This window comes from Eptatretus burgeri, chromosome 10 (genome assembly GCF_056783735.1).
Source record: "Eptatretus burgeri isolate ZD-2024b chromosome 10, Ebu_testis_v1, whole genome shotgun sequence".
In the NCBI taxonomy this organism is placed as follows: domain Eukaryota; kingdom Metazoa; phylum Chordata; class Myxini; order Myxiniformes; family Myxinidae; genus Eptatretus; species Eptatretus burgeri.
In genome coordinates this window covers 22,755,778-22,771,907 of record NC_140970.1, presented here as the reverse complement: position 1 = coordinate 22,771,907, position 16,130 = coordinate 22,755,778, and the positions used below count along the sequence as shown (strand labels likewise).

The window sequence follows — 16,130 nt, the reverse complement described above, 5'->3', positions numbered from 1 at the left end:
CGGGCGCTGAAACCATGAACCAGCCACCCTAAGTCCATGACTTCTTGCAAAGTCAAGGAACTTAGTGCTATTCTGGTTCATAGTTCCTGACCCATGGGGACCAACACACACCTCATAACCATCCCTATCAGTTCCAGTCGATGCATTGAAATCCCCCAAGACTAGAAGTGTATCTCGTCTGGGGCACTGATCAACCACAGACTCGAGTGTGGCGTAGAATGCATCCTTCACGGTAAGATCACTCGCCTCAGTCGGAGCATAAATAGAGACCAGGGAAATGACACCTAAGGAGTGACGAATCCTTAATCTCATAATACGCTCGTTGACCGGTGTTACCTCAATTATCATTGGGGTCAGCTTATTGGACACAGCTACAGCAACTCCTTGGGTATGGTAACCATCAGAGCGACCAGACCAATAGTAGGTGTAACCACCCACCATTATCTCGCCGCAATCCGGTCTCCGAACCTCAGAGAGAGCTGCAATCCCGATGTCCAAACGCTTGAGCTCAGATGATAACAGAGACAGGTGATCATCCTCTCTTAGGGATAGGACATTCCAGGCACCCACCCGAAGGGACCGCCTCAGGTTAACCCAAGGAGACCGCCGTCTGGTGGACGACACCTCAGCACCACTCCGACACACTCTCCCGCAATCTGACCCAGGGATGTTACCCCGTGGTTTCCCTCCTATCAAAGATTGGGGGTCCCGAAGGCTTTGCCCCAATCCCATCATCCGGTGAGCTGCCCTGCGAAGGGAAGCTGCACAGGAGGTACTCCCACGGAGTGGGTTTTCAGATTTTTTTGCGTTTTTGCGTTTTGCGGAATGAAGCGTTTTACGGTGGCTGGAGTGCAAATCCTGCCACCAACCTCCAAATAAGAAGTAACCCAACTGCAGGAGGACGTCCGCAGACACAGTTGGGCACTAGATATGGATGGCCGTTGGCTCACAAGGAGCTCCTCCGCCCTTTGACAGGTTTTGTTTTTAATCCTGCTGGGTGTCCATATCCAAACACCCTCCTCACCAGAAAACCTGGTGGGGGAGACGGTTTAGTCGCCGACAACCCGACCATGGAACAGGTTAGTACAGGTTTACATGGTACCTGTAGCAGGTCACAGATCGAACCTGACCTGACAAAAACATTCAGAGACCGGATTGCGGCGAGATAATGGTGGGTGGTTACACCTACTATTTGTCTGGTCACTCTGATGGTTACGGTGCCCAAGGAGTTGCTGTTGCGGTGTCCAATAAGCTGACTCCAATGATAATTGAGGTAACACTGGTCAACAAGTGTATTATAAGACGAAGTATTTATCACTCTTTGGGTGTTATTTCCCTGATCTCTGTATATGCTCCGACCGAGGCAAGTGATCTCACCTTGAAGGAAACATTCTATGCCACGCTCGAGTCTGTGGTTGATCAGTGCCCCAGGCGAGATAATCTTTCAGTCTTGTGGGATTTCAATGCATCGACTGGAACTGATAGGGATGGTTATGACACTTGTGTTGGTCCCCATGGGTCTGGAACTGAGCCAGAATAGCACTAAGTTCCTTGACTTTGCAAGAAGTCGTGGACAAAGGGTGGCTGGTTCATGGTTTCAGTGCCCACAGGCTCATTGCTGGACTGGGAATTCCAATGCTGGCGGCATGGCAAAGGCGATTGACCATGTGCTCGTTGATGGCCGCTGGAGGATGATCGAGAACTGTAGGGTCTATCGGAGTGCTCAGTTCCTCAATACTGACCACATGCTTGTTCTAGCAATTCTGAAGTTTCAGCTTCAATCCAGGAGAATTTTACCATCCCAGCCTAGGCTGGATGTTGGCAAGCTCAAGGATGAGAGGGTAGCTGAGGAGTTTACTAACAGGCTGAGTGGAGATTTGGGGGGTGTGGTTGCTTTGAGGGATCCTGAAGAGTTGTGGAGTGCCTTCAAGACTACCGTCCTTGATGTTGCCGGTAGCTGTCTTGGAACTCAACGTAGGGTGAAGAAGAATTTTGTCTCTCAAGGGACATTGGATACCATTGACCAGAGTCACAGGGCCAGGCTGAACGGCAGAGCTGAGCTGTTAAGGGAGCTGAGGCATGAAACTGTATGTGGACTAACGGTGGACAAGTACGCCTATGTGCGAGGAATCTGTCAGTGGGTATAGCATCACCTGTGGTCAAGTGATTCTCATCCTGCTTACAGGTGAATCCACGCATTGCTTTCCTCCAAGCCCATCACTCGGTGTACTGCAGTTTGAGCAGAGGGTGCTGGGCTCTTGACAGAGGAATCTGAAGTGAAGGCCCACTGGGCCAGTTGCTTTGAGCGGCTGGACCAGGCTGATCCACCAGCTGTCGAGCATATAGGGTCAGGTCAGGTATGGAAGCATGGTCCTTCCATACCTGACCCGACCCTATATGCTCGACAGCTGGTGGATGTCAAGGGTGTTACAATCCCGAATGCCGACCCTCCAATCAACTGTGGTCCACCATTGTTTGTGGAAACACCGGCTGCGGTGAACCGGTTGAAATGGGGTAAAGCTCCTGGAATTCATGTTATCCAAGCTGAACTTTAGAAGGCTGGTGAAAATGCCTAACTCGTGTCGCTGCATGCAGTTCTCTGCTCTGCCTGGAACACAGGCATCATCCCAACTGACTGGAAGAGCAGTCTTGTTGTCCTCTGGAAAGGGAAGGGTGATTGCCAAGACTGCAACAACTACCGAGGAGTGACGCTGCTCTCAGTTCCGGGCAAGGTCTTTGCTCGGATAATTCTTGATGGGGTTCGCCACCATCTGATTGAGCACCAGCGTCCAGAGCAGGTAGGCTTTACACCAAAGAGGTCAACGATTGACCATATCCTTGCTCTTTGGGTCCTCACCGAACGCAGACAAGAGTTTCAGCAGTGGCTGCTTGCAGCCTATGTTCATCTCTGTGAAGTGTTTGATGCAGTGAATCGGGATGTTCTCTGGAGGATTCTTGCTCTTCGTGGGGTGCCACCAAAACTGATCAATCTGATGTCTGAACTATAGTCTTGTACTGAGAGTGCTGTGAGATGTGGTGGTACCATTTCTGACTTATTTTCAGTTGTGACTGGAGTTCCTCAGGGGTGTGTGCTGGCCCCCACACTTTTCAGCACTTGTATGGACTGGATTCTGGGGAGGATGGTGGAGAGATTAAGCTGCGGTGCATCGTTTGGGAATGTCAAGATCTCTGACCTCAATTTCGCAGATGATGCGGTCATCCTTTTTGGGGCCCTCGAGGTGCTGAATGAGGTTTCAGAGCCGCTGCGATTATTGGTTTCCTGGTTCAAAACTGAGATTGAGGCTTTCAATGACATCTTGGATGCTGCTCTCCTGTCTGTACCTGTTTGAGGTGAGGATGTTGAGGTCACGGAGAGATTCACTTACCTTGACAGTGATATTCATGTTTCTGCTGGCTGTGAGCCAGAGGTCAACAGACATCTGGTTCGGGCATGGGGAATCATGGATTCACTGGATCATGGGGTGTGGCGCTTGCCAGTACATGTGTCAGTAGCTTCAGGTTCTTGGTGCTTACAGTCTTGTTCTATGGATGTGAGACTTAGACTCTGACCAGGGATCTGAGACGGAGACTTAATTCCTTTGGTACCAGGTCTCTTCAGAGAATCCTTGGCTATCATTGGTCGGACTTTGTACCAAACGAGCGGTTTCTGAGAGAGGCTCAAATGAGATTTGTTACCTGCATAGTCCGTGAACATCAGCTGTGGCTGTATGAGCATGTGGCTCGTCTTCTTGACGCTGATCCTGCTCACCAGATTCTCTCAGCAAGGGAGCCTCCTGAGTGGAGGAGGCCAATGGGCCGACCACGTGCCTCGTGGTTGCAGCAGCTTGATCAGCATCTCAAGGAGATGGGGATGGGCCAGGCATCTGCCTGTGGGATGGCCAGAATGAAGCCCCTGGAGTACCGGCGGAAAGTGGACACAGCGACGCGCTGCTCCGGCACATGCTTCCATACCTGACCTGACCCTATATGCTCGTTGTTCAGTGATATTTGAGGAACTATTAATACAATAGGTAACGATACACAAGATGAGGTTCGGCATTAGGCATTACTTTCACTGCAACTCTGTTGCCATTGAATTCCAAATGGATGCAGTGGCCTGCAAAAGTATTCACCCCCCTCCAAAGTTTTTACATTTTGATGCCACCTGAGCTTCTTATTTCATGATGCTTTCAAATCAAACTTAAAATATGGAGTCTTCACAAACTACTCCAAAGTGATAAAGCTAAAAACGTGCAGATAAAATGTGAATAATTTGATTAACAGAGAAAATCAGATGATTCTCGCTTGCATAGGTATTGAAACTATTTTCCTAATTAACCTGAAATCACTTCAGGAGCAAATTATTTGTTTGAAAAGTGTAAAAAATAAGTAATAGGTTTCACCTGCATTTAATCAGTTGTTTAACTTAAAATTTATCTCCCTCACTAATCTAAGGAGTTTTAAGGTGAAACTCACTTGGTGAACCAACAAGGCAAACATGAAGACCAAGGAGCTTTCCAAGGAAGTCAAACATAAAGTGGTGGAGAAGCACCATTCAGGAGAGGGTTATAAGAATATTTCAAAATCACTAATTATCTCTTTGATTATGATGAAGTCCATCATTAAGATGAGGAAGACTTATCATACCACCCAGACTCGACCCAGATCAGGTCACCCATCTAAACTCAGCACCCGGGCAAGCAGCAAACTGTTTCGGGATTGTCACTGTGAATCGAACAATGACTTTGAAATATCTGCAAGGCTCTATGTCCGAAATAGGGGTCAGTGTTCATCAATCAACAATATCCTGTACCCTTCACAAAGCTGGCATCAATGGACAAGTGGCAAGAAAGAAGCCATTACTGAAAAAGACGCATCCAAAAGCTCATATGGAGTTTGTGAAAAAGCATCTTAAAGGTCCCATGACACCCAAAAGTACTGAAATTTCATATATATATATATATATATATATATATATATATATATATATATATATATATATATATATATATATATATATATATATATATATATATATATATATATATGTCTTATAGGAGTTTTCATCGTGATTTCAGATCTGACAATTTTTTCACAATACTCGTTCTGTAAAATGTAAAATTTAAAAAAACAAACCTCTCTGGGAACGCCCCTAAAAATTCTGCTGAAAGGGGCGTAACCCACATGACGTCAACTGCAGTTTGAAAAAGGCTGCACATAAATTACTCGGGTTGGTGGTCTACGTGATTCTATTGGCTTTCTGTGTGTTTCCACATTCGATTGGTCGACTCAATCGCTTCATTCATTTCTGCTTTAAAAAAACCGAACATTTAGTTTTGAATAATGGATGACATGGACTTTCATTTGTCTGGTAACGACAGTGAGTGTGAGAGAAATGAAGGATTTTGGTCTGAATCAGATGGAGAATTGTTGGATAACTTAGTCATGGGAGGTGAAGTTCAGGCAGCTGGAAATGAAATACGGCCTCACCAGTTCAAGCCCGAAGCAGGACAAGCAGAGGAAACTGGCGATGAAATTCCCGGAGTTCATGATGATCGGGAGGATATCGAAGGAAGACTTGGCAATAACAACTGGTTAGACTAAATCCTATTCGTAATTCAAAATGTAAATTCGACTTGCATACTGCTCGATTTCAGAAATATTTTAGTGAGGTGACCTGAACAGCACAGCGCAGCGTACATGTTTCTCTGCGGCGAATGAATCACAAGCAAGGCCAGCCCATATCATCGGCCGTATCTCTCCACGCATAAAACGAAGCAATCTCGCTCTCTGGATACGATGAAAACTTATGTGCAGAACACTCCTTGTGACACAATTGTCTTGAGTAGTCCGATAAATCTGACGTTCTGTTGCATTTTTATTTATTTTATTCCTACTGTCGTCATGTAGCACCAGTAGAAAACAATGAAGAAAAGAGAATAATAAAAGAAAGCTACAGCACGTCAGATTTATCGGCCAAGTCGGACGGACGACGGATTTATAGGACGAGTCGGACGGACGACGGATTTATCGGCCTAGTCGGACGGACGACGAATTTATCGGACTAGTCTAGACTCTAGAGATCTCGAGTCAATCCACTCTGTGCGAGTTTCTGCATGTGACGTCAACGCTGCGGTTTGCTGAAGTCAACTTTTTTGAGGGGCGGGGCATAGCAAGTTGTGAAAAGCACTATAAATGTACAAAATATTGGTCTAATTATCCCATTTTTGACTTAAAAAAAACATGGGTGATTTCTTCACTAGGAAGGTCAAGTTCATATATAAATAACCAGAAAGTTTTGGGTGTCATGGGACCTTTAATGATACTGCAGGAATGTGGAGATAGGTTCTGTAGTCAAACGAGACAACAATTGAACATTTTGGTTTATATTCAAAGAATTACGTCTGGTGCAAAACCTAACATTGCACATCACCCAGTCAACACCATCCCTACTGCCAAGCATGGTGGTGGCAGCATCACGTTACAGGGATGCTTTTCATCAGCAGGGATTGACAAGCTTGTCAGGATAGAAGGGACAACGGATGGTGCAAAGTACAGGAGAATCCTTGATGAAAACCTGCTTGAATAAGCCATGAATCTGAAACTGAGTAGGAGATTCACATTTTAGCAGAACAATGATCTGAAGCACGAAGCTGAAGCCACACTGGAGTGGCTGAATAAGAAGAAAATAAATATTCTTGAGTGACCCAGTCAAACTCCTGACTTGAACCCATTTGAACATTTATGGTGAGACTTGAAGATTGCAGTCCATCAACGATCCTCACCAAACTTGGCAGAACTAGAGCAATTTTCACATGAAGAATGGGTAAAGATTTCACCATCTCACTGTGAAAAGCTGTAAGAGACCTTCCCAGAAATACTCATAGCAGTCATTGCTGCAAAAGGTGCTTCCACCCACGACTGACTTCAGGGACTGAATACTTTTTACAACCAGTGAATTTTGATTTGCACATGTTTTTTGCAGGTATTTCTGACATGTAACCTCCTTCAACTATAACTGTTTAGTTTGATCTCTTCACTTATGAATAAAAATGTTAATTTGGAAAAATTTTCTCATCATTTGTAATTCATCTAAATGTGCCATTATTAGTCGGGGTGAATACTTTTGCAGGCCACTGGACGTCGAGTTAGCAATACGCAAGCATTTTAATAATTTATACACAGACAGTTTTTATTATACTTTACAGAAAGTGATATTGACATGGTGGCTCAGAGTACCATGCTCACCATTGGGCTGTCATGTGCGTTCAATTCTCGACCTGACACTTTTAACCCTGGTGCTTCGTAGACAGGATGCTTCATCAATGAGTGCACTGTCGGTCATATGGAATGTTAAGTCCGAGTCTCATCTGCCAACATTGGCTGTGGACAGACATTAAATTTCTCAGTGTTTTAAACAAATTGTTGACCAATGTGTGCCATGACACGGACTAAATTATATACTCCTGCCCAAACGATTGGTAAACCATCTCGTGTATTTCCTTGCCTAGGGAACTTGCCTCTATCAGTCCCTGATATACCAGAAAATGTGGAGGAACCATTCAAATTGCAGAAAGCAAATTTGTTACAGTTTCGAGTTCTTTTTATTCACATTGAGTTGAGCCGCTCATCAATTTTATTATCTATTAATGGCTCAAAATATATATTTTTAAATCTAACACTTTTTTCATGAAAAATATTTGCATTAATGATTTGCCCTGAAACAGAATGCTCAAAATATTTTGAAGAGCTGCCACTCCTTCAATGTAATTTGTGTAAAGGTTCTCCTATGCCTTTAACATTATTTATACAATGCACTTTTCACTGTAAATAAACTCCACATCAATAAAGTAGACACTTATAACAAAAATGTAATTTTGCGAGTAGCTCGCATTTGAAGGACCATAATATGAGATTAATTTCTCGATAAGCATGTATGACAATTTTTTCTTTTAAAATCTTTTTTACAGGAGATTCCTCCTCTTTGCTTCCTTCAAAGCCACACATTGCTGTGCGTCTGGCCTTTTCTGACCCTAGTGATATTTTGCTGAGGAATTCAGGGATTTCTCAGGCCAGTGACACCCCTCTAGTTTCATCTTCTCTCCCACTGAGCCTTACAACTGCAGCACCAGTCTTTGTCACCATTCCAATGCCATCGGAATCGTCTGAGGTTCTGATTCCACCACCATTGCCACCGAGACCACCGGCTGACCCTCCTCCTCCTCCTCCAATTCCACCAAGATCAGGACTCTCTCCGGCCCTGCTTTGCCCCTCTACACCACCACCACCACTACCAGCACCGGCACCACGTCCTGAGTCTTTGCAGAGCGAATGCGATGCTGAAGGAACAGGACACTCAACTGGCCCTGTCAACGATGATATTCGTTCACTTGATGAAAAGCTCCGAAGCCTTTTCCATGAAAGTACCATTTCCTCTGGGAGTGGTGGGACAGCCACTTTCACAGGGGAATTTCCAGAAGTCCCTGTGACAGAAGGCTGGCGGGTACTTACAATGACACAGTCGCTATCATCACCATTTCCCTCTCCCCCTAGTCATAACTCTCCACCACATAGTGCCCCCCCACACGGTCGTAGAACTTTCACCCTTCCACAAGCAGGGACTGCAAGTTCCCCTACGACCAGGAGAGGACGGCTAGCTATGGGAGTGACCATTGCAATGACAACGGCCAGCTCACCGGTAAAAGTTTCATCTTATTAATCTCATATTAGCAACTGTTTTTCTCAGTCTGCAAATTTTATCTTTACTATTTTCATCTACCCGCTGGCTATGCAACTTAAGACGCAAACAGCAGCTCTACAACTTTTCATATTTTGGACTAGATGTTGTGCTTCTTCCATAATAATTCCAGCTTCTTTGAGATCCTTCTCTCCACTGTCTGCTTGCATCTGGTTCTTGGTTTCTAATCTACCCACTAACCTCATACTGTTATCCAGCTTTGGTATATTGTTTTCACTTGGCTTTGCTCCTACATTCTTTCAATATGTCGAAACCATTTCAGTCCAGATTAACATATTCTTGCACTGACTGGATTTTGTTCAAGTCTTTCTCCAATAATGTTAATTTCTTATTAAATCATACATTTTATGTTTATCAACACGTACATTTCAAAGCAATCTAGTTTTTCTCCTCTGTTTTCTAAGGGTCCATGTGGATGATCCATATTACAAAGTCCATGCAACTCTTAAATTGAGTGTCTTCAATTCTAGCTCACCCAGACTTTAGTCCGGTGAGCTTATGCGATCGAGCAGTGTCTGTAGATCAGTCAGTCAGTCATTGAGTCAGTCCGTAAACACTTCAGTCGTTATCGCTTGAACCAAACACATGGTTTTGATAAAACTTGGCCACAAGCTTCATATCTGAAGCCCAATGAAGGTTTATTGATCGCATCAAAATCTGCACTCAATAAGGAGATCTCAGGGTCTGCAGGGGGTTTGAGCTCCCCAAAAATAGGTATTTGCTCTCTTCTCCAAAACTACACACACAATTTCGATGAAACTTGACCACAACCTTCATGGCCCATTCTGTACTAAAATTTGTTCACGGCATTAAAAAAAACCAGGGTCCAAGAGTGTCTGCATGGGGTTTGAGTGACTGTTGCTCCTGATACAGGTGAACTTCAGGATTTGCAGTCCAATTTTTACCATTTCTGATATATCTCTCCTTTAAAAACAAACAGTGTTATAGGCTGCAACAGCCCCTTCCTTTCTTCTTGTCATGCCTTTTGTTATTTTTCCATCAGATAATGCAAGTGACCCCAGATAGTTTAACTTGTTTAATTGTTTTAAACTGCATCTTATTTTTATGGGGCATTGTAGTCTGCCAAGTTAAAATAAAATGTGGATTGTTATTTTGCATTCTCGATAAAACTTTAAATATCACTTTTCATTGCATTTTATTGTTCTTCAAATTTTAGAATATTCAACAATAACATACATTCTTGATGCCCTGATAATTATTAGGGGTCATCTGTTTATTGCACAAACGTGGAGGTGGTGACTAAATTGTGGCAATTAAAACTGAGAAGAGGAATAGAAGAGTGAAGATGGAAAGAAAAAGGAGGTGAATGTGTTTGTATCGACAGAAGATGTGAAATAGTACAAGAACATTATGGGAAGGGAATAGGAATACATGGGGAAGGGGCATCTATGGTAGAGTTGGGGAAGCCTGAGTCGTGAATATATCATGTTATTCTTTTTCCAAGGAGTCTTTTTCAGAACTGTTTCATCAAGTTAGGTTTGATAAGTCTCATCATTCTACCTTCGCACAGGTGACTGTCCAGCCAGTATCTCTGCAATCAGTCTGTGAGCTTTCTCATCCTGAGGTACCAAGAACAATGGATGGTAAGTGACTGATAACTTTGTACCTGCAGGATATTATAACTGTGTTCCCAACACTATTGGTACTACTGAGAAAGCTGTCAGGCCTTGAACTCCTTTCCCAAATGTGCTGTGTTCACATTGTAATCTGAAACATTTTAAAGATAGTGTACAGGACTATACTGTTGTGTTTAGACCGAGATCATTGCAATAATATTGTTACGAAAGTGTTACAGCTAGCTCTGAAAGGCACTTGATTACAGTGTTCTTGTTCAAGATTGCTTTCATTTGTTTGGTGGTGTCATCACATTGATGTTTCATGGCTAAAAAGTATGGTCACCATAAGCGGCATGAGGCCGAGTCATACTTTAGAAAGAAGTGTGCTCAGTGTGTCATCAGATTTTTATTTTGATCCCTTATAATAATGACTGGAAAATATGACATGTGCAAGGAAGATATCAATTAACTTTTTACTTCAGAAGAATTGTAACAAATGTTGTGGTACCTACTTAGCCTTGTGCTGGAATAGTGACAATTCTTCGATCATTCTGTTAATCCCAGGCTTTATTGATGGTCTTCTTCTTTCATATGCAGCACATAGCTGTGGTTGTGGCAATGCAGCACATGCAGCACTATTGACGGTAGTTCTCTCATTTTATATTCAAATGTAAGTTTGACTGATTCTGCAACCGGTCCAGACAGCATCAGCCAACGTGTCCTAAAAACCTGCTCCTCTGCTCTTGCTCACCCTCTCTCTATTCTATTCACCCTCTTATTTGCTCAAGGTCATCTGCCATCTGCTTGGAAATCAGCAAACATTACTGCCCTGCATAAAAAAGTGCAAAAATACAGATCCCTGCAACTCCAGACCAATCAGCCTTCTCCCAATCATCAGCAAGGTGATGGAATCCATCATCGCTTCAGACATTAAATCCTTCCTCTTCACCAATGGCCTGATTTCCAATGATCAATTTGGATTCAGACCAGGTCACTCTACGCTGGACTTGTTGCTCCTGTTTTCCCAACAATGGATGGAGGTCCTCAGTGCCAGACACAAGATCAGAGCCATCTCCCTAGACATATCACGTGCTTTCGATATGGTCTGGCACCCCGCCCTGCTCAACGAACTCTCTTCTTATGGTATCCAATGCAATCTCCACTCTTGGCTCGCAGACTTCTTCTCCTGTCGCAGCCAACGTGTGGCCCTTAATGTAATTCTCTCATCCCCTCTTCCTGTCCAGGCTGGAGTTCCTCAAGGTAGTGTTCTGAGCCCTGTGCTTTTTCTTGTTTTCATCAAAGATCTCTCCGACTCTCTGGAAAATCCTCTTTATCTCTTTGTTGATGACTCCACCCTCTGCCGTACCATCTGTCATCCCTCAGATCGGAAAGCAGCAGCCTCTTCACTCTTTGCAGATCTGGATAAAATCACATGCTGGCCCAACACATGGAACATGTCTTTCAATCCTGACAAATCTCACACTCTCACTATGTCTTTCCCAAAGGACTGTGTGGAACCCCCTCCCCCATCTACTTTCTCAACAATCCTCTTGAAGAAGTCCTTTCATTCAAACTTTTGGGTCTCACTATCTGCCATGTTCTTTCCTGGGAAAGCCACATGTCCAAGCTGGCCTCTAAAGCCAGACACCGATCGGGCATCCTCCATCGTGCAAAGTCCTTCCTCGGCCCACCTGACCTCCTGACCATGTTCAAAGCTTTCATCCACAGCCTGATGGAGTACTGCTCTCCCTCTGGGCTGGTACTCCCGCCTCTCACTTTTCTCAGCTTCACGCTGTGGAAACCATGGTATTTAGGATCATTGGTATCTCCCGTGATGAGACTGAGTCTTTGGATCTCTCACTCTCTCACTGCAGGCAGATCGGTGGTCTTTCTGTCTTCTACCATCTCCTCTCCAGCATTTCCCCCTCTGCTCTGTCTGCTATCTGTCCCCACCATATTTCCGCAGGGTGCTCAAGGTTCGCCAACAACCCCCTTCTGGTAAAACTACCAAAATCACGAATCACTGCTCACCTTCTCTCTTTTATTCCTCTTTTTTCCTGCCTTTGGAATAAACTCCCTCACTCTGTTCAATCCCATTCTTTCCTCCAGGCCTTCAAAACAGCTGTTCACCACCATCTTTTATCCTCCCCATCCAAAACCATGATCTTTTCCACCCCCATTAATCCACACCAAACCCACCTCCTTTATATTCCCTGCTTTCCTTCTTGAAAGTCCCTTTAATGTCCATCTTGTTTACCTCATGTACCCCACCCATCCCACTCCCTTCCACAGATCTCATGTGTCTATTCCCCACTGTTTTGTGCTTCCCTCTCCCGTCCCTCTTGTCTCCTGCTTCCCTTGTGATAATTTCTGTGTGTTAGCTCTTATACGAGCATTGACATTGTATATAATAAATATAAATAAAAATAATATTCAGTATCAATAAAAATCCAAATAGGTATTATTCTCAAAGGTGATAAAGTAATTAGTCGATATTGTGGTAACTGATTTGCATGGTGTATTAATATAACTTTATCGAACAACTTGTATTCTCGTGACATTATGATTTTATTAATAATATAATTTAATTACAATATCGTAAGAAAATTAAATAAAAACAAAAACTAATTCCAATAATAACTTTTAACAAAGCAATAAACCAACCGAACTCATTTTTTTTAAATGGCAACACGTGCCTAATGTGTGTTCTATGACAAATATCAGACATGTGTTTTTTTTAGATGGTTCCAACCTCACCAGGTATGGATTCTATCAAATACTGAGTGATTAAGGAATCAAAACAGAAATGCGAGCCAAAACAGAACATTTTAAGTGGGAATAAGGCCTGGTCCACTGAATGGAATACTTTTGCACTCAGTCCCGAGATTGGTTGCATTCCTGAGTCATTGTAGTTGTCAAGTTTCTGGTCTCAAGATTTGTTTTGAGCACCATAAAAATCCATTACATTTTCATGGTCTATTTCCTACAGCACGCCCAAAATAAAAACTTAATTCCATCACCGTTCATGCAGGTTAATGTGCACACTACCTGGAAAAACTCCACTGGTTACAAAAAGCTAAGGACTGATGAAATAGTTACATAAACAAGTTTGAGATTTAATGTCTTTTTTTTTAAAAAAAATTCCATCATTTTACAGGGAAAACCTTATTTACAACAGCAACAAGAAGAAGAAAGGTTCAAAGATAATGTCAGTAATTTGAAACAATTCACTCAACTCAATACTTTCGAGTTTTTTTTTCATCTCACCTAAGCCAAGTCTCCAGTCACAATAGATCTCTCTCTCTATCGAGTGCAGCCTGTGGCTGCTGGTTGCATCATTAGTTGGGATGCGGCTATACCGATGATGCAGTGTCCCCCTTACCAGTACACTGGTGCTCATTTTGCCGACCTCGGAAGGAGGACAGGCTGAGTCAACCTCCGAGTGTATTTTAATTCAGCAGTCAACGGGGCTTGAACTCAGGACCCTAGGATCCCAAGCTGCCACCCTAACCACTAAGCCAACACCAGGCTTGTCACAATAGATGCAAATCCAGTCAAACTGAGTTTGAGGCACTGAAATAAAGGCCGAAAACCATAAGACAGCAATTAAGAAGGAAAATAAAACTGTAAGATATCCAGCAGTGGAGCAAAAGTTTTCCAAATGAACAGTTCCTGAAGTAGGATAATTAACACGCGTTGATTTTTCTCCCTCTTTCCTTCTTTCTGGTTCATTTCACACAGTCCAAGCCATTCAGAGCAGCCAATTTACATCCACTGAGGAAACGTCATCTCAAACATCAGGCTCTTATCGTTCAGGTAGATTTCAGGTAAGACCAGTGGAATGGGCTTTTGGGGATTACATGATTGCAAATTTAGCAACTAAACTATCTCTTCTTGGTAATGTCAACTTAAACTTGATTTTTCATTTTGCAGGTCTCTACTGCCCCCACCACCATCTTGACAAAAGCAGAAACATCAGGCTCACCAAATGTCACTCCATCATTATCGCATGACGGCATCTTGACCAATTCCTGTCGCACCATCTCTTCTCCCCCAAGAAATTCCCCGGGTCTTACTGCTCAGCCAGCACTTATCGGTCGCTTTAAAGTGACGCCTACAGCTGAAGGCCAAAGTTCGTCATGTCAGGACCCTAATTTGGTAAAGCCACTCAGGTCTCCTGGCCAGTCTGGAGACCCTGCAGACTCTGGGATTGAGAGCTGGTCTTTAACGGCTCCGTTGCCTGTTTTAGACACCAAAGAACTGTCGGAAACATTAGACAAAAACCACGGAGTCATTGGTAGGGCAAAGATAATCCCGGAAAATCCTAAAGTAAAGCCGTTAGAAACAATTGAGGTTCCGCAAGATGATGAAGTCTTGAGCGAAGAGGCTGGTGCAGTTGGAGGCACAGGCCTGATGGACACAAAGGTCTGTGATGGGGATAAGGGGAGGAAAAGTCCAGAGGAGCTGCTTAGGAAGCTGTCAGGGACATTTCCACCAATGTCATCACATTCGTCATACATAAGCAGTGACAATGACTCAGAGGAGATTGAGGATGATGACCTGAAGCAAGCCCTGAGCAAGCTGCGTGAAAAGTAAACCAACATTAAACTTTGGAATACCCTGAAGTTTTCTCTTCTTACCTTCAATTACTCATTTGTCTTCCTTTTTTCTTTTTATTCCCTCCATGGTTTATTTTACCCTTTTTGCATTTTTGCCAACTATTCTGGCCTGAACGTTTTTGCCAGAGTATTATTATGTTTTAGTTAATGACATAATCTTTCATTGTTTTTTTGTTTTTTTCATGAAGTCTATAATTTGGGATTCTCATTGCACCAAGTCTTTATCTATTCCACTTGTTCGGTGTTGCAACACTTCAATTGTTATCACTTCTGCTTCTTAGGCATTTGAAAGAACTTGCAGAGTTGCAGGCCCAACAACGACGAGAGATGGAAGATGTATACCGTCATCTTGGCCACGTGCCCTCTGCCCTTCTCCTGCATCCACTACCATCTGGACATCGGCGTCGACGTCCGAGCAAGGGCAGGAGTGCACGCATTTCTCGATTAACGCCGACATCCCCACAACCTCTAAATGGTGATTCTCAGTCCATTTGCCAATTTGACTTTGAGAACAAGACTTTACAACTCATGGGTTTTTTAACACACAGATTTTTGATGCTGATAGATTTATTCATCCAGGACGTCAAAGCTCGCCTTGTACTATGAATAGGGGAAACTGAAGTGCATTGGGATATCCCCTCTCACACCGATTGTTGGCCAATTATATAAAGTGCCAACACATTGCCATTTAATATCATTGACCAAGAATAGCTAGCTGCTAAAGGGGATGTCTTGATGCACTCCAGTTTTCCCTACATCTAGTAAAGACCTTCTCTGAAGAAAACTAGAAAGACACGTAAAAATAAAATAAAATTAGGTAATTCAAAAATACAGGTGCCCAACGTGGAAAAATATATTGTCATTGTTTTTATTAATCTTCAAATTGATTTCTTCCCAATGATTCTTAGCCTCAACCAACACTCTAGCCAAGTCAAATCAAGGATTTTGAGCCCACGTCCTCTGGGATATTCCAGTATCACTGCTGCATGGCAAGGCGTAATGTAATAATAACATATAAGGGTATGTTCTTTTGAACATACGAGTCCCCTCGGACCATGAAGCTATCGTTCTTGTTGTTAAAGGCCATTATGGGAACACAGAAATAAGGGTATGTTTAGCAGCGTCATCATGGTTGGCGTCTCGCAATATAATATATAAGCGCGATTAAAAATACCG

At 43.3% G+C, this 16,130-nt stretch overlaps 1 protein-coding gene across 2 annotated transcripts in view; it reads left to right on the top strand.

Moving 5' to 3' along the window:
- Nucleotides 1-16,130, top strand: part of LOC147018076 (serine/threonine-protein kinase WNK2-like) — a 192,253-nt gene that overhangs the window by 145,585 nt on the left and 30,538 nt on the right. For both annotated transcript variants that reach the window (XM_085897389.1, XM_085897390.1), the window contains 5 exons: nucleotides 7,971-8,698; nucleotides 10,290-10,362; nucleotides 14,077-14,162; nucleotides 14,269-14,927; nucleotides 15,236-15,429. In XM_085897389.1, the coding sequence (XP_085753515.1) occupies nucleotides 7,971-8,698; nucleotides 10,290-10,362; nucleotides 14,077-14,162; nucleotides 14,269-14,927; nucleotides 15,236-15,429 (1,740 nt within the window). The remainder of the gene's footprint in view (nucleotides 1-7,970; nucleotides 8,699-10,289; nucleotides 10,363-14,076; nucleotides 14,163-14,268; nucleotides 14,928-15,235; nucleotides 15,430-16,130) is intronic.